This window comes from Podarcis tiliguerta (assembly GCF_965153285.1).
Source record: "Podarcis tiliguerta genome assembly, chromosome: 4".
NCBI classification, from domain to species: Eukaryota; Metazoa; Chordata; class Lepidosauria; order Squamata; family Lacertidae; genus Podarcis; species Podarcis tiliguerta.
In genome coordinates this window covers 20,631,221-20,656,518 of record NC_139537.1, presented here as the reverse complement: position 1 = coordinate 20,656,518, position 25,298 = coordinate 20,631,221, and the positions used below count along the sequence as shown (strand labels likewise).

Sequence of the window (25,298 nt, the reverse complement as noted above, 5' to 3'; positions counted from 1 at the left end):
TTACAAAATCCTCCTTATCTGAAGGAATCGCGACACAATTTCTAGAATTTTCAATCAATCATAAAAGGGTTTCCCCAACCTAAGATGAATGGTGTGCCAGTTTGCATTGCAGGCTTGGCTGCAAGAATATATGAGAACTTTCTGTGGTCTCTTGCAGGAAGAAGCAATATCTGCCATAAGGATCTCTTTGCAAAGGAGGGAGCTCAGGAAGATCGTTATTAGGAACATGATCTTGCCTCAGGGCCTGGTATTGGCCCAGGGGAGTAGGACAGCAGGAGCTACCAGGAACACAGGTGGCGTGTGGGTTAAAGAAACACATGGAGCATAAGCCACTGTTGATTCTCCTTTTTTAAAAAAAAACCCCTGCAAAATCCCAAAAGCAAAATTTATCTGATTATATCAATGATGGGAAAGTTAACTGTATTTAAAGCAGCCATACTGATGTCATAAGAGAGCCATCTGAGTGAAGCTGTTATCTAAGAGCTGCTTCACAAGCGACAATTTGCTCTACAACAGGAGTTGGGAAGATCTGTGGTCCTACAATTGTCATCGGACTCCCATCTCTCATCTTCCTCAGCCAGGATGGCCAGTGGGCAGGGATTATGGGAGTTGTAGTCTGGAGGGCCATAGCTTCCAGACAACAGTAACAAAGGACTAGTCTAAAACAACAGCACAGCACATGCAGCTAGCACTAGGCCTCTTCTTTCCACACAATAGATAGCTGTCTTTCATACCCTGCACCCACTTTAATCCCGAATATGCATTTGGGGACCCATTTTTTTAACCTTTTACCATATATTTTGGGGTAGCGCTCCTGTTATGACCCACCTTGGATCAGTCCTCACCAACTGAGGACCAGGGCAGTAGACAACCTGCTTCTCAGGGACTTTTCCTGGTTCCTCCTTCCTGTAAAGAGTTTCTGCTTTTGCTACTGCTCTACAGTGGGGAGAATTTTTTTACTGCCTCCACGACCAGTGCTATTTTTCTAGAAAAAGAGGTGCCAGAACTCACCATGAACACCTCCCTTGTTCTCTTATAATGGCAATGGTGCCTGCCTGAGAGGTGCCAGAACTGAGTTCTGGTGAGTTATGGCTGGAAAAAAGCCCTGTCTCCACCCCAGAGGGGGGGAAAGGCACATACATGCACAGCAGCACTGGCACACACAGTACTTTCATCCCCCCCACCCCTCAAAAGGAAAAGTTCCTCTTCTGTTAACTGGAAGACCTGCTGGTTGAAGCTGTTGGAGACACACTCATCCACCCACCCCAGTTCCCTGTAAAAACTTTTGTTGCCATAGCTGCTGTTGCTGTGGAAGAAGGGGGGGAGGTTGCTTCTCTCCCCCCCCACACACCTAAAAAAGCAACTCGTGTGCCCCAATGTTAGAGTAAGGCAGCACACAGTGCTTCATACAAAGGAAAAGAACAGAAGATGTAAACCAGGCAAGTTTGGAAGAGCAGTTATGTATCTGGCCTTAAATGGCTCATTGTAGTGGTAATAACGCAGGTGGCGCTGTGGTCTAAACCACTGAGCCTCTTGGGCTTGCCGAACAGAAGGTCGGCAGCTTGAATCCTCGCAATGGGATGAGCTCCCGTTGCTCTGTCCATAGCTGTCAACTTTTCCCTTTTCTTACAAGGAATCCTATTCAGAATAAGGGAATTTCCCTTAAAAAAAGGGAAAAGTTGACAGCTATGGCTCTGTCCTAGCTCCTGCCAACCTGCCAGTTTGAAAGCATACCAGTGCAAGTAGATAAATAGGTACCATTGCGGTGGGAAGGTAAACGGCATTTCTGTGCACTCTGGCACTTGTCACAGTCCTCCATGCACCAATAGCAGTTTAGTCATGCTGGCTACATGACCCAGAAAGCTGTCTGTGGACAAACACTGGCTCCCTCGGCCTGAAAGTGAGATGAGCGCCACAACCCCATAGTTGCCTTTGACTGGATTTAGTCGTCCAGGGGGCCTTTACTTTTTTTTTTTTAAATGATGGGAGAGTTGAACAGCTAATCATCTACCACAGCACAGTTCCAGAATTGTTGAGACAACAGTGCTGTTGATCTGTGCTTGGATGGCTTTGAGTGGAAAGCTCCAAAATTTGCTACAAGCAACCACAATGGAAAGCTGGACTCGCAGCTGAAGCGGGAGGCAGGTGGGACAGGAATGCAACAGGTTGGGAGATACTGGGTTCTCAGGGGTAAATGAGAAAGCAAGTGGTGTTACCGCCCTAGAAAAATGTGAAAGCAACCACAGTGAATGTCCCAGCAAAATGGGAACATCGCCTCCTTCAACAAAGCATTTGCCACTTCCAGGAGTTGCCCCATCGGCCCAGTCCTCCTAGCTTTCTAGACAAGGATCAATAAGACAGGTGGTTGACAAAACACCCTCAAGCATCTTGTCCATGTCCTCGAGGCACAGCCATGGGAACTGATCCCAAACAACTAGACCAGACAGAACTCTAGTTGTTAGGGCAACACTCCTGGAGCTACAGTTCCCAGAATTCTTTGCGAGAAACCATGGCTTTTAAAGTGGTATAAGTGCTTTAAATGAATGGTGCGGATGCAACCATACTGAGATGAGGGCATCAACAAAGAGTCAGGCAGCCATCAGATTTCTATAATAAAATATTATTGTGTATATAAAAAGTTAATCTTTTTTAAAAAAAATCCATAAATCCAAGTTTCCAAATGGAAAACTATCTTAGCAAGGAAGGGGTCAGGTTAGATTTTCCCCCTCCCTCCTATTGTGCTATTTTTGTTGTTGTGAGGGATTGTTATTTATTTTATTTTATTTTATTTCAGCATCCCTCTTCTAGCTGAAGTGATTCGCCACCTCTTCATTCTCCCCCAAGTGTATATGATCCAGGCAGGCAGTTCTATTTTCCTTATTACATGAAGAGTTGGGAAATAGCTCCTGCATTTGGACTAATGTCTTATTCAGCCTCGAGGTTCTCATGAATGTGCTCAAGCTGCTGCATTCTTTATTAGATGCCGTATTCCGTGCTCTGAAACACGATAAGGGGCCTGCATCTTTTCGGAACCCCTGCTTGGAAATCCATTTTCAGAAAGCCAAGCAGGGGTCTGTTTTGTGGGTGCTGCATCACCGGGAAGCCAACCTTTGTTGGCTAATTGGCTCTGCGGTACTTTAATGGGTGTGTTCTTTTATCTTCCACGTTTATCTTCTTTTCACAGCAAATTGGCTGACGTTTATCAATCCCGTATGTCTCCTCCCTCTCCCTTAATAACAGCTGCTTGCCTTCCTGACGCTGTTCTCTTGCATCGCAGATAAATCAAAAAGGCTAAATTTGCTGTCTTGGGGGTTGGAAGGCTGTTGCACATTGCATAACACCCTGGAGACTTCTATAAATAACTTGAAATTTGTAACGGTAGCTTTTCTGCAGCGAGGAATAATATCTCTTGACAATTCACTCGGCTGGAAGCTCAAATGGGGGAAGATCAGACAAAAGGTGACACCTTTTTATGGTGGGGTGGGGGAGAGACCACCAAGAATCTTTATGCCCCCCCCCCCCAATTAAGCTCACTGCACAAGGTCCTAATCATAGGATCAAAACTGCTGCTTAGCTCTGTTGCCATGTTTATTGCAATGTTCAGGTATGCTACTGGGTTTTAACACATAAACAGTCTTCTAGGGCCAAGATAGCATAGTGCCTTCCAGGTAGCAATGGGGAGAAATGTGATTTAGTTTGTATTCAAAGCGGTGCCTACCTAGTTTGCAAGGGAATGGCAACATAGCCGTCCTTCCTAATTTGCTCTTCTCCTTATTTTATAATGTAGTTCTCCAGGCAAGGGATGCTTACAAAAATACACATGCTACCATTAATTGTACACAAAAATGCATAGATTGGTGAAAATAAAATGCATTGTTTTAAGGGAAATTGCAAAAATGTGCATATAGGGCAAAATTACACATGAATGTGTTTATTAGGAGAAAATCGCACTAAAAAGCTGGTGAGTTTTCATGAGGATTCAAGAAAATACTTGCAAACTGACATGGGAATGTGGAGAACTGAACTTTAGACTAGAAAAAAATTAGAAACTGCGAGAAACCAAAATTATAATTTGTTGCATTTATATCCCACCTTTTTTCTCCAAGGACCTCAAGTTGGTGCACATGGTTCTGCGTGTCTTCATTTAATCCTCACAACAACCCTGTGAGGTAGGTTAGGCTGCGATGCAGTGACTGGCCCAAGATCACCCAGCGAGCTTCATGGACAAGTAGGGATTTGACCTCTGGCTTCCCAGGTCCTAGTCTATTACTCTAACTGTTCTGCCACACTAGCAGATTTGTTCATCCTTACCTACAGATATTGTTGAACTGTCATCAGCCAAAGCCAGGATGGCCAGTGGTCAGGAATGATGGTAACTGTGGTCCAACAACTGTGGGAGGTCTACAGGTTTCCTAGGTTCCCAATATCTGCTGTAGGGTTTCATGGGAGTCCCTATTCAGCTCTATCATGCTTGGTGTAGTGTGGGGCTCTTAAGGGATTGTCATATTTGATAAATAGGTCTGTAATATCTTCGGAGATAGAGGTGAAAGTCTCCTATCATGAACTCCTATCATGAATCCTGCTCCTGGTCCCCCGAGTTTGGACTTCATTTAGACCCAAGGCTCTAAGATTGTCAAAGCCAGTGTGGTGGTGTGGTTAAGAGTGGTAGACTCGTAATCTGGTGAACCAGGTTCGAGTCTCCGCTCCTCCATGTGCAGCTGCTGGGTGACCTTGGGCTAGTCACACTTCTCTGAAGTCTCTTAGCCCCCCTCACCTCACAGAGTGTTTGTTGTGGGGGAGGAAGGAAAAGGAGAATGTTAGCTGCTTTGAGGTGGGATATCAAATCCAAACACCTCCTCCTCCTCCTCCTCCTCCTCCTCCTCCTCCTCCTCTTCTTCTTCTTCTTCTATGAATTCTTCCTTCATGCTGTATCTGAGTCCAAGCTGATGATGATTGATTGGTTAGCCACCTTTTACCCTAAGATGCTAGGGCAGGGTACAACAATTTACAACAATTTGAAATACATTAAGAACAAATTTAAAAGCAAAGAGCAATTTTCCATACAAATGACCCAATGTGTCAAGCTAGAGATGCCCATTTCAGGTGCTTACAGATATAATGTGTGCAAAGGGCATGATGAAAATACTCCGTAGTGCTATCTTAACAACTGTTATTAGTAATAAGTTTAGATGGCGCTTAACATACACCGAAGGTCAGCTATTGCTTACCCTCAAATTAGGTGTGAGGTTATTACGTGGTTGCAAGGATGATGACTGCATATGTTTGAAAACCAGGACCTGATGCTAGAGAAGGCTGGAAGATAAAACACGCTGGCATCAAATGAAAGGCTTGTTCTCACAAGGCACATAAATTCGCTTTAAGCCGGGGCGGACCTTTTTCAGCCTGAGGACCATGTTTCCATCAGGGCAACCTTCTGGTGGCCACTTTTGGGTTGGACAACCTTCTGGGTGCAGCCAAAGTGGATGGAGCAATGAATTTTACTTTTTAAACACTAGGGTAGTTCCGATACATCCAGAGCTCTGTAACCACCAGCAAGGCGAGCAAGAGGTATTATCAGAGTTCAAGTGCACATTACAGCCAGGCTGTGAAGTGGGAATGGTGAGGTCTGAGGCCTAGAGAAAAGTTGTGTGGCTAAGGAGGAGGGAGAGAGAGAGAGTCCCAAGGCCCCAAAAGAGTTCTGCAGGCTGTATTGAGTGCATGGGGGTTGCAGTTATCCATCCCTGCCTTAAATGGTTGCTCCACCATCACTTAAGAGATTCAAGCAGTTGCCTTTATTGAGAGAGAACGAACTCATTTCCTCCTTGACCTTACATTGGTCTCAGAGTAGGAGGAGAGGTAATTCACTGGGTCCATATCTACCCAGCAGTTTAGGAGTCGATGTAAGACATTTAAATCATAATAATTCCAGAATATTGTGACAGAGCAGTCCTACACATGTTTATAGTGCATTGCCTAACAAGGTATTTTCTAAATATGAAGGTTCCTCCCCAATATAATTGAACAAGTTAACTTTGTGAACGTCTCAAGAATTTAAATGATTGTATCCCCCCACCACACTTTGAAATTTGTCTCTTTCTATTTGATTCCCTTTTCCCTAAATTACTTTTTGTGAGCCTCTCAGTCCTTTGGGATTTGATTTCATGCTGGGAACAATTTTGCAGTGTTATAGTCAAGAACCAGAAAAAACCCTGTGAGGACAAACTCTTGTGGAGCAAATGTTCACAGTTACCAGAGTTAATAAGATCTCTAGTTCCAGGTTGACAGAAGATGTTGCAAGTGCAACTTTTATGACACAACTAAATTTATTATTAAAAATATGTTTGTGTACGGGGAACACTATCCTTTTTTTTACAGCTTGTTTCTCTTACGCTGTTCCATAGCTTGCACACTGAAGGTGTAATAATAATAATAAGCAGAAGAGTGGCAGCTAAAAAATAAATACATAAATCATGTTAATACTGGATTAAGTAAAATAATACTGATAATTGTTGTTGTTGTTTAGTCATTTAGTCGTGTCCGACTCTTCGTGACCCCATGGACCAGAGCACGCCAGGCACTCCTGTCTTCCACTGCCTCCTGCAGTTTGGTCAAACTCATGCTGGTAGCTTCGAGAACACTATCCAACAATCTCATCCTCTGTCGTCCCCTACTCCTTGTGCCCTCCATCTTTCCCAACATCAGGGTCTTTTCCAGGGAGTCTTCTCTTCTTATGAGGTGGCCAAAGTATTGGAGCCTCAGCTTCAGGATCTGTCCTTCCAGTGAGCACTCAGGGCTGATTTCCTTAAGAATGGATAGGTTTGATCTTCTTGCAGTCCATGGGACTCTATACTAATTAGTATTAGTATAATACTGATAATACTAATACTAATTAGTATAATACTAATACCCTTTGGCACATGAACAGGGCTGGCCAGGTTTACTCCTCCAACATCCTATTAGTGAGTGTCTCCCATGGCATGCCGATAACTGAATCCTAGATGTATGTTACCAAAACCAAATGAATGTAAAAATCTTTCAAAGTAGCAGCAGTTTTTCTGCATGAAGCAACAAAACACGAGTAAGCCTGGGAGAGACATCAAAACCCAGATTGCAAACTGCTGAGCAAGATTCTTCTGTTCTGCAGAGTTTAAACGTTCTCCTGATGTGGCGTTTTCAACTTATTTACAGATCAAGTACGATATGGTTTTTAAAATAAAAATGAGGTGAACATTTTAATATCTTGGTGTACCAACAGCTGCTACATCCAGGACCACCTACATGCAGTTATGCTGGATATGCTCTTTACTCCCAGCAGATGGGATTAGGAGGACAGTGTGTGAATCAGCCCTCCATCTGGGAATCCCACTTTCAGTCAGCAGGCATTTGCGCTTTCGGAGTGACCTTGTGGCCTAGCACACGTCTCTCTAACTACATCTTTACATTAAAAAAAAAACACTTACGAAAACTTATTAATTCCCTTGCAACTTTTGATGGAATACCTACTTAATCTGCAATTTTTATTGTGTATTTTCTTTCTGTGTTTTCTTTGTTTATTTTTTTTTGGGGGGGGTTGTCTTCTGGTGTAATTTATCAGCATTCTTGAGCTTTGTCAGTTGTCCTGAGAATTACAGTATTTTACGCTCTATAGGACGCACCCGACCATAGGACGCAGCTTGTTTTAGAGGGGGAGAACAAGAAAAAAAACTCTCCCCCTCTCTGCTTAGCGCCCCTTCAGCAAAGTGGCAGGAGAAACGGAGCCCCTTCCATTTCTCCTCCCGCTTCGCTGAAGGGGCGCTGCGCAGCTCTCCCTCTCTGCTGAAGCCAGGAGAGTTCCCGCTGCGCTCCAAAAGCTTCAGGTGGCTATCCCTGGAGAGCGAGAGGGGTTGGTGCACACCGACCCCTCTCGCTCTCCAGGCTTTAGCGAAAGCAATGCGAAGCCTCCAGAGCGCGTAGGGAGCACTCCCTCTGCACTTTGGAGGCTTTGTGTTGCTATCGCTGAAGCCAAGGAGCCTGCATTCGCTCCATAGGACGCACACACATTTCCCCTTAATTTTTGGAGGGGGAAAAGTGCGTCCTATAGGGCGAAAAATACGGTAGCTACCAGGAAGATCTATGTACAGTCGTACCTTGGATCCTGAATGCCTTGCAAGTCGAACATTTTTGCCCCTGAACGCCGCAAACCAGGAAGTGAGTGTTCCGGTTTGCGAACACTCTTTGGAACCTGAATGTCCCACATGGCTTCCATGGCTTCCGATTGGTTGCAAGCCGTGCCTTGGTTTCTGAATGTTTTGGAAGTCGAACACACTTCCGGAATGGATTCCGTTCGAGAACCAAGGTACAACTGTACAGACTTTAGATACACAGAGAATGTATAATAGGGAAATTAGCTGAACCTGTAAGCTGATGTTTATATGTATTACCTGGTGTTAGTGATATAAGATGAACCTTGAAAATGAGCCCTCCCAAACAGTGGCTGGTTGGGTGGCGGACTCTTCTTCTCTGGAGGTATTTAAGCAGATGCTTGGATGTTCATCTGTCAGGGATTCTGCAATTCCATCCTGAGCAGGGATTTGATGACCTCCCAAGGTACTTTGTAACTGTAGTTCTGTTCATCTTAGGAAGCACATTAAAATTCTAGCCATGCATAATTGCTAATATGTATATATATATATCAATCAATCAATCTTCATTATGGTCCAGAGACCCAACAAATCATTACAAAGCAATGCACAATTCAGACAGCCTACCTCCAGGTTAAACAAGCATTTTGTTCAGACTTAGATAGGAATCATTGGTTCTTGCAACCACCGATAAAAACTTCTCCACTGCTAATGTTCTAGTGTTTGTCTGGTCTTCCAATAGGAACCTGACATAGTGAGGCTCTGATTTTCCAGGGAAAGGTACCAGCAAGGGTAATATCAGTTCAGCCCTGGCTTGCTCATATTTCTCACAGTGCAGCAAAATATGTTTTATAGAATTGATGTCTTGAGCACACGAGCGAAGTCTGTCCTGGTAGGGAACTCCTCTCAACCTGCCATCCAACACTGCAGAAGGAAAGATGTTTAGTCTGGCTTTGGAGAATAACCTTCGATAATTTGGTACTGTCAGGTTTTTAATGTAAGTTGTTAACTTAAAGACATGCCCACTCCTACTGCCAGCGGACTACAGACTGCGTGTGATCGAGATTGCAAGTCACTGTGTGTATTATCCCATAATCTTTGATATATATATATTACTACATTTGTGTACTTTGCAGGTAATGGAAATCAAAGGACAAATGATCCACGTCCCAGAATCAAACTCCATCTTGTTTTTGGGCTCCCCTTGTGTGGACAAGCTGGATGAGCTCATGGGCCGAGGCCTCCACCTTTCAGACATACCAATTCACGACGCCACCCGCGACGTCATCCTCGTTGGGGAGCAGGCCAAGGCCCAGGACGGCTTGAAGAAACGGATGGACAAACTGAAGGCAACGCTGGAACAAACGCATCAAGCCCTAGAAGAAGAGAAGAAGAAAACGGTGGATCTCCTTATTTCCATCTTCCCGGAAGAAGTGGCTCAGCAGCTGTGGCAAGGGCAACAAGTTCAGGCCAGGAAGTTCGACGATGTCACCATGCTCTTTTCTGACATAGTTGGCTTCACGGCGGTCTGCGCCCAGTGCACTCCCATGCAGGTGATCAGCATGCTCAACGAGCTCTACACACGATTTGACCACCAGTGTGGATTCCTGGATATCTATAAGGTAACACCCTTCAGCTCCCTCGGGCCCTATTAAACTTCTCTGGACAATAGCCTAGTAAGGATATCGTTTTCTCAGTAAAATAAAGGTTGGTCTAGATGACTGGTGTTGATCACTGGGCAGTTGACTTGGGGTGGACAGGACAATTTTGATATGGTATGAACTGGTGGAATAAGCAATTGTATTTCTATTTACAGAATTGTTACTCTCGCTGCAGATTGAGGTTGGAATGAGGGGTCAGAGATTGTGGCAACTTTAAACTTAATAGGCTAAATGCTGGGAAGATTTGTGGAGCTATATGGCACTTAATTACAAAACCATCAGTTGTGGAGGCATGGAAGGAGGAAATGTGGAGAGAGGCTGTGTTTGGGATGCTGGTTATATAATGTGGGGTGGAAGTGTCCAAGTTCATTGTTTTTCAGTGGCAGGAGCCCTCATGGGAGTTGATGAGAGACAGTTTTTCTTAAGGCAGAAACGGCCTCGGTCCTGTATACCTGAAGGAGCGTCTCCACCCCCATCATTCAGCCCAGACACTGAGATCCAGCGCCAAGGGCTTTCTGGCGGTTCCCTCATTGCGAGAAGTGAGGTTACAGGGAACCAGACAGAGGGCCTTCTTGGTAGTGGCGCCCACCCTGTGGAACGCCCTCCCTTCAGATGTGAAGGAAATAAGCAGCTATCTTCTTTTTAAAAGACATCTGAAGGCAGCCCTGTTTAGGGAAGTTTTTAATATTTAATGCTGTATTGTTTTTAACACTTGATTGGAAGCCGCCCAGAGTGGCTGGGGAAACTCAGCCAGATGGGCGGGGTATAAATAATAAATTATTATTATTATTATTATTATTATTATTATTATTATTATTATTATTATGGCAGTCCTCTTTGGAGGAAAGAGGACTGGAGACTTGTACCATCTTCTGTTTATTTAATACATATGTTGAGCTGGGAGTAGTGGGGTACTTAACAATCGTGTAACTACATCTGTTCAGCCATCTCAAAATCCAGCCAGCTTTCAGTACAGAAAAAAATAGCTTGTCTCATCCCTCAAAAAAAAATTATAAGATCCAAGTCATAGCAGGCAAATGTTTTTCACCCCACCCCCAAACTTTCCAGGTGATTGTTATTTCTAAGTACCTGACAGCTTGATGCAAAGAATTTCTCGCTGTAGATAATTATCCATCAATCAGCTTCCTTTGTCCGTAGTTCCAGCATGCTTAAGAGGCAAGGAAATTCCTTCAAGGTTTGCATGATGGGGGGGGGGGGGAATGATGGTAAACCAATTGAGGATGAGCCTTGCCATATTTTAAGATATAATAATTTAAAATATTTGGATGTTGCCTTCTAAGTACCGAGTCCAACATAAACAAGTACGGAGGGATTTGAGGAGGCTGTTTAAAGGAGGTAAACCTTTTTTTCTGGCTCCAAAGGGCCACACTTTGAATACTACATAAAAATAAATAAATCAAAAGCTACCCGCTGCCTTCATCCCCAAACCGCACTGAAGCTTAATTGCATTCTGTTTACATCCTTGCCGTATGGTGTTTTTTATTTCCCACAGCTGTAGTTGAGCCTCCCTAATCCATATTCATGCGGGGAGTTTCTTGAACAGAGAACCAAGGTTTTATCGTTCTAGTGACTGCGAACAGCGAAGGCCACTGGCATTTCTCTCTCTGCTATGGATGGCCACATTTATCAGCGGCTGCCCGACTGGACCCCATATCACTGTAAATAATCCATTTGCTGCTATCCATCACTCTCTGCAGCCTCACCTTGAAAACTTGTGCTGTCCTTCAGGTTTTGGTGTCTTCTGCTTTGCAATGTGCTTTGTTTAAGGCACTGTGCAAGGCAATGCTTAAATCTAGCAGGTTTGTCTTAAGCTTGTGTTAGGATCACTCAGGGCTCTGGTTCCGGCGAAGCATCAATCTCATGAATTCCCATAGCGAGTTCCTGGTGCCAGTCATGTGAACGAATGAAAGGTCTGTGAGCTTGAAATTGCTGCATTGCACTTGAAAATGGGGGGGGGGGGATGGCAGGATGGCATAGAAACAGACATTTGCTTGACACACCACCACTTTGATCTTTTTCACAGCTCGGGTTCACTTGTGGGATCAACTCTTTGGCCTCTGATGAAGAGATTGCAGTAAAGTTTCTTCCAGAAGGGCCAATGGTTTACGGCAGAAAGTGGATGGGATCCAAGAAAAGCATGTAGAGAATTAGGTGGGGTTGCATTTCTCAAAAATTAGCAACTCTGCGCTGCCTGACAGGCCACTTCTGAAACAGAGAGAATTTTCAAAAACAGTCATTGATGTGGCCTAGAGGGCTCTGCTATTTCATTCCCAGTCATGAACTGGGGTTCCAGCTGCTACTACTGTGATGAATGCTGGAGTGTGGTAGGACCTGTTATTCTTACTATATCACTAGATGATAATTTTAGCATTTCTGTCTTGCATGCCGTTTTTAAATTAGCTTTTACTTGCTTTTACCTCCTTTTTTTGTTGTTGTTTAGTCGTTTAGTCATGTCCAAGTCTTCGTGATCCCATGGACCAGAGCACGCCAGGCACTCCTGTGTCGTACAGTTTGGTCAAACTCATGCTGGTAGCTTCGAAAACACTGTTCAACCATCTCATCCTCTGTCTTCCCCTTCTCCTTGTTTGCTCCATCTTTCCCAACATCAGGGTCTTTTCTGGGGGGTCTTCTCTTCTCATGAGGTGGCCAAAGTATTGGAGCCTCAGCTTCAGGATCTGTCCTTCCGGTGACCACTCAGGGCTGATTTCCTTCAGAATGGAGAGGTTTGATCTTCTTGCAGTCCATGGGACTCTCAAGAGTCTCCTCCAGCACCATAATTCAAAAGCATCAACCAAAAGCATTTTTGTTTTTTTGCTGTTTTTTCGTGTTACCCCGCCCCGCCATGCCCCCTTAATATAAACTTTGTCACCCACTTCTCCAACCAAATATAAACTTCCTAGTATATATTTGGTTGGAGAAGTGGGTGACAAAGTCTGGAGAAGTAGCTGAATTTAACTCAGTGAATTGTTTCAGGAAGTGCAGCTTAGGGTGAACCAAATCAATTTTCCTTCCCATTGCCGCCTGAGTACTAGAAATATGGTTTGGGCTTGCCGATCGGAAGGTCGGCGGTTTGGATCCCTGCGATGGGGTGAGCCCCCGTTGCTCTGTCCCAGCTCCTGCCAACCTAGCAGTTCGAAAACACGCCAGTGCGAGCAGATAAATAGGTACCGCTGAGGCAGGAAGGTAAACGGCGTTTCTGTGCACTGCTCTGGCACTCGTCACGGTCCTCCGTGTACCAGTAGTGGTTGAGATGCTGGCCACATGAGCTGGAAAACTGTCTGTGGACAAACACCAGCTCCTTCGGCCTGAAAGCCGTCCAGGGGTCCTTTACCTTTTTTAAGGTAAAGGTAAAGGTACCCCTGCCAGACTCTAGGGTTGTGCACTCATCTCACTCTATAGGCCGGGAGCCAGCGCTGTCCGCAGACACTTCCGGGTCACGTGGCCAGCGTGACAAGCTGCATCTGGCGAGCCAGCGCAGCACACGGAACGCCGTTTATCTTCCTACTGGTAAGCGGTCGCTATTTATCTACTTGCGCCCGGGGGTGCTTTCGAACTGCTAGGTTGGCAGGTGCTGGGACCGAACGACGGGAGCGCACCCTGCCACGGGGATTCGAACCGCCGACCATGCGATCGGCAAGTCCTAGGCCCTGAGGTTTTACCCACAGCACCACCCACATCCCTTTACCTTTTTTACCTTACTAGAAATATGGGAAACATGGGATGATTCTCTCTCTCTCTCTCTCTCTCTCTCTCTCTCTCTCTCTCTCTCTCCCTCTCTCAAACTGAACCAGGGACATTTTACCCCAGATTGCCTATTTTTATGTCACAGCTATAATGAAATGAATTATGAATGCTGACTATCCATTAGAATCCCCGGAGGTTGGGTCCAATGCTGTACCAAGGGAATTCCATTGGCACAATGCTCCTCCTTGTCCCCCCCATGCCCCCATCTGCTCTTGAGGATTCCCCAACCCTCTGGAGCTAATTTTGAAGTTGAATGGGGGCGGGCTGGAGGGGATAGGAGACAAATAGTAATTTGTGTTGCATGCATGGAGCTCCCTTGCACCAATGTAGCTGCAGGGCTATAAACGGGCCCATGTCAGTAAAGTCACATTTTTTATTTTTTCATAAAACAAGGATCATCATCTTGCATAAGTAGTTTAAAATATGTGAAACAACCCTACAAACCACCAGACATATAGTTGCATAGATGAGCGTTATGTACAGCTTTTCAAATGTGCTGAAGCAGAGCAGGTTTCGTATATTTATTTCATTTATTAATTGAAATATTTGTAACCTGGCTTATATCAGATTGATCTCAGGATTTGGGGGCGGGGGGCGGGGCAGCAGAATCAGAACTCATTTAGAGCAGTCATTGCATTGAAAAAGCAAATCAAACATTGCATCAAGAAAATGTGTGGCCTTGAAAATAATGATTAAAAGAGATTGGCGCAAGTGTGAAACAAAGGTTAAATCAGACATCTTCAGATTCTGGTTTGTAGGTCTTAAAGCACTTGCTGGCATGGAGGTGGCTTGCCTTTTTGTTTCCTGCTGCTAAATTACACATTAAACAACATCTAAAAATATACTTCCCTGATGTTATTCTCCTATGTAAGTAATTGGTGTAGTTGCTATAGAGATATTAGATTATCACAAAGGAGATGGCTTACGTGATAGCAAAGGGGAGGAGAGATCATGTATGAGCCATAATCTACGCTCTTCTCTCTCTCTCTTTACAAAAATGCATGTAGGCAATCAGAACATTACGTGTGCAATGCAGTCCTGTACAGGTCTACTCAGGATACAGCCCCGTTGAGTGCTGTGGAACTTGCTACGTAAATGATCATAGGATTGCTGCTTAATCCACTGTTGCTGGAAGCAACTTGAAATGGAGAGCTTCGGTTTTCACAGAACATTTTGAATTACTGTGCTAACTTGCCCCAGAGTTGAGCAGAAGCTCCTCTTAACTTTTTTCTTCTTCACGTTTTCTGCCAAAGAAAGGATTCCCTTTAGTCATTCCTTCTCAGCATCCCTTATGGGACTGTTTGCTTATTCATTTAAAGCTGTGTCCTCAGTGAGGTTATCACATGGCTAAAGCTGATTGAGAGGAATACTGTCCCATTCACTACATGAAACCTGATTTGATCGTCCATATGGTTAAGCCATGTTGCTGCAGAGATTAAGCCAGGGACGCGGGTGGCGCTGTGGGTTAAACCACAGAGCCTAGGACTTGCCGATCAGAAGGTCGGCGGTTCGAATCCCTGCAACGGGGTGAGCTCAGCTCCTGCCCGCCTAGCAGTTTCAAAACATGTCAAAGTGCAAGTAGATAAATAGGTACCACTCTGGTGGGAAGGTAAATGGCGTTTCCGTGTGCTGCTCTGGTTTGCCAGAAGTGGCTTAGTCATGCTGGCCACATGACCGGGAAGCTGTATGCCGGCTCCCTCGGCCAATAAAGCGAGATGAGCGCCGCAACCCCAGAGTCGGCCATGACTGGACCTAACGGTCAGGGGTCCTTTTACCTTTCTATGGTTAAGCCAAGAAAGCAGAGGAAGCAGCAACAATGTTTAGATGGGCAGGAATAGAGCAGAAAACGTCTGGCACACGTAATGATGCTATTTGAGGGAGAGTTGATGCTGTCTCCCCTCTGCAGCAGCTGTGGTCATGCTGAAGCTCTCAAGAGCATTATATACAACCATGTTTTGCTCTGATGAAGGACCCAGGGGAACATAGGGTCTTCCCAGGCCATGGCAGGGTAGGAGAGTGCTTGCTCTGCTTCCACTTTGCTGCAGTGGTAGAAAATACCCTTTCAGCTTTAACAGCAGGAAACTGTCAATCTTGTAAAGCAATATTTGCTCATCTGCAAAGCGGCAGCGGCGCAGGCACTCCCTGGGGCCGCCTCTCTCAGTATGCGCCACTCTGAAGAAGGACCCTCCCAGGGTGTGGCTGATCCACTGCCAGAGAGCCCTGTAGGAGTGCCGCGAATGGCTTTGCTGCAGTAGCAAGGTGGCGGCCTGGACCTCAATAGTGGCCATACTTTCATTTGTCCTGTGCCTAGAAAGTACAGGTCTGAGAGATTTTCTGCTTGACACCCAAGCGGTTTCTCCCTTGCCATGTTTCTTTCCCAGGGAAAACCCACACTTCAGCTCTAAATCGGAGCAAATGTCGATCTGGAGAAAATTCAAATTGCTATTTGCTCCAATTGAGCTCTAAAGAGCAGTTTTACCCGGGAGAAAGCAGGAAGTGTGGATAAGCCCTCAGACAAATATCTCTATTCCTGGCTAGTTTGAGCATCTTCTTCATAACCCGATGGCGTGGGTCAGTACAGAAGCAGACAAAGCCAAGGAAACAATGACCTGAGCTGGCTTGTAAAAGATGAATATTTGCACAATCTTAGGTGGGTTATATCCCACCAAAATTACAAATTTTGTACTTGGAAATTAAAAGGCCTGGGTTTCAGCTAGAGCAGGGGTCAGCAAACTTTTTCAGCAGGGGGCTGGTCCACTGTCCCTCAGACCTTGTGGGGGGCCGGACTATATTTTGAAGGGGAATAAATGAATGAATTCCTATTCCCCACAAATAACCCAGAGATGCATTTTAAATAAAAGCACACATTCTACTCATGTAAAAACACGCTGATTCCCGGACCATCCATGGACCAGATTTAGAAGGCGATTGGGCCGGATCTGGCCCCCGGGCCTTAGTTTGCCTACCCATGAGGTAGAGAGTCCAAACCCCTGCTCAGCAATGACATTCACTGATTGACTTTGAGCAAATCACCCTTTCTTTCAGGTTATCTTTCCCCAAGCAGTCTTTCCTGAGAATACAGTAATATGATCCCGTGTATACCACTCTAAACCGCTTAGCGAATGGGCACGATATAAATCTGATAACCAAATCTGATTAAATAAATAGGCTTGACAACTTAAGTAGTTTTACTTTATATTCATCAAGGCTTATGTGCTTTTGCGAGCCCTTTGATCGGCAGAAATGCCACCAAAGCAGCTGGCATGTAGCTGCAAAGATTAAAAAAGGGATTCACCTAGAAGCTTTACTAAGAAAAAAGGCAGCTCCGAATTTTGCAACGCAGTTGGTTCTCTGGCCAAGCAATGTGCATAAAAATGCAAATGTTGGTGTAAATAACATACAAAATATGCTAGGGGAAGATTGCTTTCAAAAGCATGTATATAACGGGAAATTACATACAAAATTGTGTGCTGTATACTAGGAGAATTGGTCACCAAAAAAGGCCAATGAATTTCCAAAAGGACATTTATCATAAACTGATTCAGAAATGTGTAGAACTGAATTTACTGTTGGAAAATTGAGAATCTGAAGTTGACAGATTCACCTGGGGGAAGGCTTTGCAGCCTCCTTGCTTTTAAAAGGAGTTTATGTATGATGAACCCTACTGGTGCAGCAATAAAACTGCTAGTATGTTTGCGAAGCTAAGCAGGGACCAGTGTGGTTTCAGATTGGATGAGGCCCCACATGTCGAGATTCCTCCATTGCAGGGGGTTGGATTAGATGACTCCAGGGTCCCTTCCAACTCTATGATTCTCTGATGATTCTCTCTCTGACAATAGGGTGATCCATATTCCATTTATGACTGACAAAACTGTGGCTTACACAGCCTCATCCTATGCACTGAACTAAATCCCTCTGATTTCAGTTGAACCTGCTGAGCCTAGCAAGTCCAATCAAATCCAAAGGCGCTTGCTGCTATGCAAGCCCTCAGAAGAGTTTTATTGAGCTCCGTAGGACTTACTTCCGAGTAGAAAAAAAATGCTTAAGATAAAATCGTGATTCCTGTGCGCTTTTGAAAAATTGCTCCCATGTGTTTTGTTTTTTATATAGTTGAGGTTTTAGACTGCCAGTTGCTGTAAAGTCTTGTGTTTGGTTTTTTTTACTCGGAGGGGGAAAAAAATGACAAAATGTCATTTAATATCAGGTAGAGAGAGTACATGTCGAGAATTGATTGCTTCTTTCCATTCCCTTGAAAATAGCTGTCTATGGCTCAACACATTGTTCTCGTCAGAATTTCCCTTTATCCTGGGTTCTCGAGGCTTCCTGCCCTGACTGCTAAGCAGAGGTGGTAGAACCAGTGCTTTCCTGGGCTTGCCAGTGTGAAAGATCATTAAGAGAGAGAGAGAAAGGGAGGGAGTGTTTAAATGCCTGTAGGGCTCACGAAAGCAATTGCTTCATAATTAGACTCTTGGGGAAGGAACTGGGATTTGCAGAGGGGAGGCAGCCCTCAGCAGAGCACACTTTTAAGCAGATGGATGGGTTGCCATGTGGAATCTCTTCCCGTTCGCTTGGGAATGGGTTCCCACCAACCAGTGGACTATGTGCCGCTCACGTAGGCTGGTTTTCAAAAGCCAGGCTCCCTTGTGGATGCAGCATTGCTGCGCTGCTGGAAGAAGGAGCCTCAGGTTTGCACGGAGAAAGAAACTGCAGGAAAATGAAGGTCTGCAGAAGATTTAAGGTTTGAATCAGCACCCAAATCCTGCTGCAACACAGAAGTAAAAGGGATGTAGGTTTCTCTTTGTATGGTTGAATATGAGTATTAATCTACTTTCCTGGGCCTGAGTATTATTAGAAGCATAAGCTGAGTATGGCAAAGAATATAATTAGAGCTCCCTGAGCATGAGAATATGAGGCATAATTGAGTGTGAATAAAGGAGAATGTATGTAGACCATTATAAACTTTCAAAGAGTTGAACAGATGCGATTAGCCACTTGTGTGCATGCCATGACGACTCTTGCTAGTAGTGGCCACGATTGGATTTTCTTGGCATGTGGAAAAACATGTGGATGTGGCTTATACATTTACAGACATACTTATAAAGGCTGCAATTCTGCACCCGTTTTCCTGGAAGTAGGCCCTATAGAACCCAGTAGGACTAGCTTCTGAGGAGATGTGCTTAGTTAGGATTGCGCTGTGAAGCAGGAGTAGGACGCCTAGGCTGCCACTTGCACTGCCTGTGGTGAAAAGGGTGGAGTGCTTTCTGGTTTCACTGCTCCAGGAAAGCACAGCGGAGGGACTAGAGGATCAGGGCCCCCAAGGGATCCACGAGGCTTTGGAGACAGTGGATACCAAATCCTCTGGCACTCTGAAACACCCTAGTCTGATGCGCTCTCCTGGCTGTTGTCAACTGGAAAGCTGCCAATGGCAGTTGATTTGGGCTGATTTCTGCTGGCTGCCGCCAACTAGAGAACTAACCAGTGATAACTTCTTGCCCACTTGGGCAAAGCTCAGGGCTTCTGCTGCGGTATGGCTCAGAGCTTCCACCCTGGCCTTCAACTTGCAGCACACTCTTAACCCCTTCCCAGCCATCAGCATCAAGGGGTTGGGAGGCGAAGCACTGCACTCTTCCCTGTCTGCAGGATTTGTAATTTGCCTTTTGAGAAGTGCCTCAATGCTGATTGCACAACAAATGGGAACAAAGAACACGGTAAGCAGTGTATAATAATAATAATAATAATAATAATAATAATAATAATAATAATATTATTTATTTATATCCCGCCCTCCCCAGCCTAAGCCGGGCTCAGGGCGGCTAACAACACTAAAATAGTGCAACATTATAAAAACGTTGTTGTTGTTGTTTAGTCATTCAGTCATGTCCGACTCTTCGTGACCCCATGGACCAGAGCATGCCAGGCACCCCTGTCTTCCACTGCCACCCGCAGTTTGGTCAGATTCATGTTTGTAGCTTCGAGAATACTGTCTAACCATCTCGTCCTCTGTCTTCCCCTTCTCCTTGTGCCCGCCATCTTTCCCAACATCAGGGTCTTTTCCAGTGAGTCTTCTCTTCTCATGAGGTGGCCAAAGTATTGGAGCCTCAGCTTCACGATCTGTCCTTCCAGTGAGCACTCAGGGCTGATTTCCTTAATAATGGATGCGTTTGATCTTCTTGCAGTCCATGGGACTCTCAAGAGTCTCCTCCAGCACCATAATTCAAAAGCGTCAATTCTTCGGCGATCAGCCTCCTTTATGGTCCAGCTCTCACTTCCATACATCACTAATAAAAACATTATAAAAATTAATTAAAATCAAAATTGATGGCAACCATAAACTAAAGTTTTGTAAAGATTGCCAAAGGAGGGAGTCAGGCTGCACCCTGACCAAAGGCCTGGTGGAACAGCTCTGTCTTGCAGGCCCTGCGGAAAGATGTCAAGTCCTGCAGGGCCCTTGTCTCTTGTGACAGAGCGTTCCAGCATATTAAGAAGACCCCCCCCCCAAAAAAGGCAAAAGATAAAGCAGCGAGTGGAACCACTAAAATGTTCCGAAAGCCCTAAAAGCATTTGCCAAATATGGAAATAGAGCTATTGAACTTTAGCTTCTTATCACAAGATGTTCAAGCTCATGGTCTGTTAGGACGCCAGTATCCCTAGTTGGGCTTCTTGGGTTACATGGTGCGTAGCTTTGCCTTGCAAATGGGCAAGGGATCGTGCCCAAATATCTTTACCAAATCAAGTTGTCAAGTTGTTGTTAAAATCATAGGACTGTCTTGAATGAGATATTTTCAAGGTGCTTCAAATGCGATTCTTTATTTTAAATTTAGCTCTGAGGATCGATGGAGCTTTAGCCTGGCTGTGCTCTTATCTAATCTGTTTTAGGTAATCCCAGACAGACTCTCAATCAGAATTGTATCTTTCTCCTCTTCTCCAGGAATAGCTTTCTTGTATCTAATCAACTCTCAATCTATTCTGAGATCTTCCTGAAAATTCTTTCTTTTCACCCTTGCTTGTGCAACCATTTTTTTAAAAAAAATTCTGCCTCTTTATTTCTCCCCTTTATTCTTCTTCCCTATATTTAATTCATAAAGCATTTTGGGAGAGAAGATAAAAATGGCACATATTAAAAGGAATGTAACAGTTGTCATCCATTTTAAATGAAAGCAGAATACAGAGGAGCACTTAAACGCAAGTCTTAAGCACATTTGCTTGAAGGCAGGTCCCATTTATTTTTGTGGGACTTCCTTCCAATTAAGTATGTTAAAGATTACATCCTTTTAGTGCCAAACTAGGCAGCAATGCAGGAGATGTGTGAAAGTCTCCTGATAGCTTCTTCTTTTTTAAAAGGAAGAACAGCAACTTAGGCTGTGAACAAGCAGAAGACGATCAAGGATAGAGGTTGCTACACTGGGAGCTGTTGAGGAATTGCAGGCCGAACAGAGTGCTAGGGCCACTGGTTTGATCCAGCAAGGTTCATATTCCCCCTGCTGAGAAGAAGAGTTTGGATTTGATATCCTGCTTTATCACTACCCGAGGGAGTCTCAAAGCGGCTAACATTCTCCTTTCCCTTCCTCCCCCACAACAAACACTCTGTGAGGTGAGTGGGGCTGAGAGACTTCAGAGAAGCATGACTTGCCCAAGGTCACCCAGCAGCTGCATGAGGAGGAGCAGGGAAGCGAACCTGGTTCACCAGATTACGAGTCCACTGCTCTTAACCACTACACCACACTGGCTCTCCTGCTGAGTGAATTTTCATAGCACATCTTCTGAGAACTCATCTCTAGGGCTGGGCGATATCTGGTTTCCAACATCAGGAAATCACCAGCTAAACCTTGCAATATATCACAATATCTGAAAAAAGATGGAACTACATATGTAGAGGCGAATAGTAGGGCTGGGTGATATCTGGTTTTTAGCCCCGTGATATATACTGATATATCACAATGTCTGAAATAAGGATGGAGCAGTATACCTGAAGGAGTGTCTCCACCCCCATTGTTCAGCCCGGAAACTGAGGTCCAGCTCCGAGGGCCTTCTGGCGGTTCACTCACTGTGAGAAGTAAAGTTACAGGGAAGTAGGCACAGGGCCTTCTCAGTAGTGGCACCCACCCTGTGGATTGCCCTCCCATCAGATGTCAAGGAAATAAACAACAATACCTGACTTTTAGAAGACATATGAAGGCAGCCCCTGTTTAGGGAAGTTTTTAATGTTTGATATTTTATCGTGTTTTTAATATTCTGTTGGGAGTCGCCTAGAGTGGCTGCGGAAGCCTAGCCAGATGAGTGGGGTATAAATAAATTGTTCTTGTTGTTGTTAATTAGACATTGGATGGCTTCACGGTTTATCCCACATTGTGATTTTTTTCATAGTGTGCACCACACACACACACACACACACATCATGATTCGCAATATATTGCCAGGTCAAAAACTATGAAACCGTTATCACGATATGAACCCCAAAGCAGTTTGGGGTGATATATCAATATATTGCCCAGCCCTATTCATCTCATTTTCAGGACTCACAGGGGTAAGTTAATCTCTGGCTAGTGAGCACTGTTCTTCACTGGGGTTGGAACAGCGATGGAGCAAGCTGATCAGGAGCCTGGGGCCAGGGGCAGGGTGAGCTGGGGCAGTACGTTCCACGGGGCCTCCAAGGAGTCTACCTGCCTCCTCCCACTCAGCTGCCCTACAGCTGAGGGGGAGGCGGTGGGTAGACCATTTGGGGCAGCATGGAGCCTCCGGGTGCCCAAGCCACCGCGTCACTCCCAGGAGAGATGTGTGGCTCGGGCGTGCTGCAGGCCCTGTGTTGAGTGCCGCCCGGCATTTTGTCACCCCCCTCAGTGGTGACACCCGGGGTGACCCACCCCCGCCGTACCCCACTTCCTCCGCCCCTGAGTTGGAGGAAGGTGGAGGATAAGTACCCCAGGCTAAAAAAATAATAATCGCTCTACCAACACAAAGCCAGCACAAGTCCTCATGTTCTGAGTCGCTTTTGCTTTTCTGTCAGTCCCCTGTACTTTGCTTTTAGACAAAATAGATAAAAGGGATACAACAGGAGGAAGGCAGGAAGGGGTTATTTTACTGGCAGTCTCCAGCAAAGGCTAAAGAAATCTCTGAAATCAAGGCAGAGAGCATCCTGCAGTTTGATTGGCAGGCAAGCAGAGGTACAGCAGCATCAAACAGCAGTCCTGTCTATAAAACTATCAGGCGGCAAGGTTGTCCTAAGATACAAGATCACAACATGTAGAACTTTTTTTTTTTTTTTTAGGTTCATTCTCTCTCTTCTTTTTCAATGGAAATCGTGTGTGTGTGTTCTTCTACATTCATGTGCCAAATGTTACTATTGCTATAGGTCTGGTTCACACATCACGCAAAGACAAACCATTGCTTAGAGAGCCAGTGTGGTGTAGTGGTTAAGAGCGGTAGTCACGTAATCTGGGTAACCGGGTTCGCGTCTCCGCTCCTCCACATGCAGCTGCTGGGTGACCTTGGGCCAGTCACAGTCTCTCAGCCCCACTCACCTCACAGAGTGTTTGTTGTGGGGGAGGAAGGGAAAGGAGAATGTTAGCCGCTTTGAGACTCCTTAAAGGGAGTGAAAGGCGGGATATCAAATCCAAACTCTTCTTCTTCTTCTTAGTGTGAGCATGCAAGCTCTGGAGGAAGAAATTTGCTCTTGGTTTACAGCTTGTGTTTAGTCTGGAGGGAACAAAATCACAAGCTCAGGTTCAGACTGCGCGCTAAGCCAAATCATGACTTAGCTCAGTTTGGCACAGCAACTAAACAACCAGGAGGTAGCAAAGAAACCGCAATCTACTCTCATGCTAAGCCAAACCATGGTATGGCTAAGCATAGTTTTGAACCAATGATGTAAAGGGGAAGAAGCCCCCTACTCGGTCTGTTCTGTATGCCACGGAAAGGAATGTGCAGGAGGGAAAAGGAAGATCTGTCAGATTTCATATCAACTTTGTTGTTGCCATCCATCTGTTTCGCCTTAAAATTAATGTGGCAGTTGTCATGGATGCTATGGTAACATCTTGGCTTGACTATATTGCTGCAATGTGCTTTGTAGTGACAGTCTAGAAGACTAACATACAGTTGGCCCAGAATTCAGCAGCATGTCTTCTGTCAAGCACTAGCTAGCTGCCAGGAACATGTGAAACTGGTCTTTTGTGAGTTTCAGTGGCTTCCAGATTGTTTTTTTGGCTAAATCCAGGGTCCTGCTCTTGACTTTCTTTCTTTTTAATCAAAGGTTTATTAGCATAAACACATACAGGATACAATAAAAATAATGGATGTGGTGAAGAAAAATAAATGTGAGAATAGAAAAATAAAATACAGATAGAGGAGGGGTAAAAAATGTATATTAGCTGGGTTTGAGATATGGCTTAGAGAATGCCTAAGAACAATGGATTGTAGCCAACTAAGTCTTACTCTGAGTAGACCCATTGAAATCAATGGCGCTAAATTAACTGCATCCATCAGTTCCAATGGGTCTACCATAAGTAGAACTAATATTGGATGCAACGCACGAAAGTGTTGCTTGTGGGGAAAGGGAAATGGCAACTCTGGGATACTGTATATTGAGTTTCACACCAATTCTGCACATTCAGGCCCTGCCTAGAAAAGGTGGCTAAAAGTTGGGCTCTTTTACAGCTTGCAAATGACATAGCACAGGGGTGGACAATTTCTCTCAGCATTAACTGGAGGGAGGGCTATTGAGGTGTGGGATTTGCATTGCTTCTTGAATATTTTTATGTGGGAGAGCAGAGCACTCTCAGTTGCAGCAATAAATACTGATCTGTAAATGCAAACTTCATTTCCGTGTGTGTGTGTGTGTGTGTGTGTGTGTGCAGAATTACACATAATATATGGTTTGTATGTAATAATAATAATAATAATAATAATAATAATAATAATAAAAAAATTTTTATTTGTACCCTGCCCTTCCCTGCTGGAGCCGGGCTCAGAGTGGCTAACATATAAATAATACAATAATGCATGCATGCATACATACATACAAACATACATAAGCTTAAATGCAGCGAGTGAATTTATTTTAGCAGATATTCATGAAACTATCGAATTTGTTGATCAGCTCAGAGTGAACTAGAACAAATGCTTTCTCTCTACTCCCACTGCCCAATCCATTTTAATCAAAGGTTCTTGAAGTGGAATAAAAAAAGATGTGCACTTGTCAAGAATTTTGCAACAGGAAGTAGGTTTGGCTAATTCATTGAGCTGATTCTGCTAACATCCCCACAAAGACACCAAAGACTCTTATAAGGGTACTTATGTGATTGTGTTTTAAAAGAGAGGAGCTCCCATTATGTTAAAAAATGGCCTTTCAGAAGCTGTGTTTGGGGACGATGGGTTCATGGGTTCCTCTTCTTCTTCTCCTTTGGTGATCATTCGTAGCCGAGTAAGATTGTCTTCCATGGGTTGCAAGTCAGCACTAGGCAAGAACTGTAGATAGCAGCAACCATCTTGGAAACAAACGGGTTGATGGTCGGAAGAATCAATACATGCACTTGTGAATAACCAATCAACCACAGGCTGTGTTTGCCACTGAAAATACAGTTAGTGGTGCAGCTCTCATGTTCACTCCATAAGAAGAGCCCGCTGGATCAGGCCAATGGCCCATCTAGTCCAGCATCCTGTTTTCACAGCAGTCTGTGGGGAACCCCCAAGCGGGGGCCCAAGCACAAGAGCCCTCTGCCCTCCTGTAGTTTCCAGCAACTGGTATTCAGAAGCAGCA

The 25,298-nt window shown here is 44.7% G+C and overlaps 2 protein-coding genes across 2 annotated transcripts in view; one reads left to right on the top strand and one right to left on the bottom strand.

Moving 5' to 3' along the window:
- The window catches only part of AASDHPPT (aminoadipate-semialdehyde dehydrogenase-phosphopantetheinyl transferase), a 536,215-nt gene that overhangs the window by 329,233 nt on the left and 181,684 nt on the right, over positions 1-25,298 (bottom strand). The gene's annotated exons all lie outside the window — the stretch shown is intronic.
- GUCY1A2 (guanylate cyclase 1 soluble subunit alpha 2) overlaps positions 1-25,298 on the top strand; it is a 150,435-nt gene that overhangs the window by 73,037 nt on the left and 52,100 nt on the right. The window contains exon 5 of the mRNA XM_083436409.1: positions 9,257-9,742. Coding sequence (XP_083292535.1) covers positions 9,257-9,742 — 486 coding nt within the window. The remainder of the gene's footprint in view (positions 1-9,256; positions 9,743-25,298) is intronic.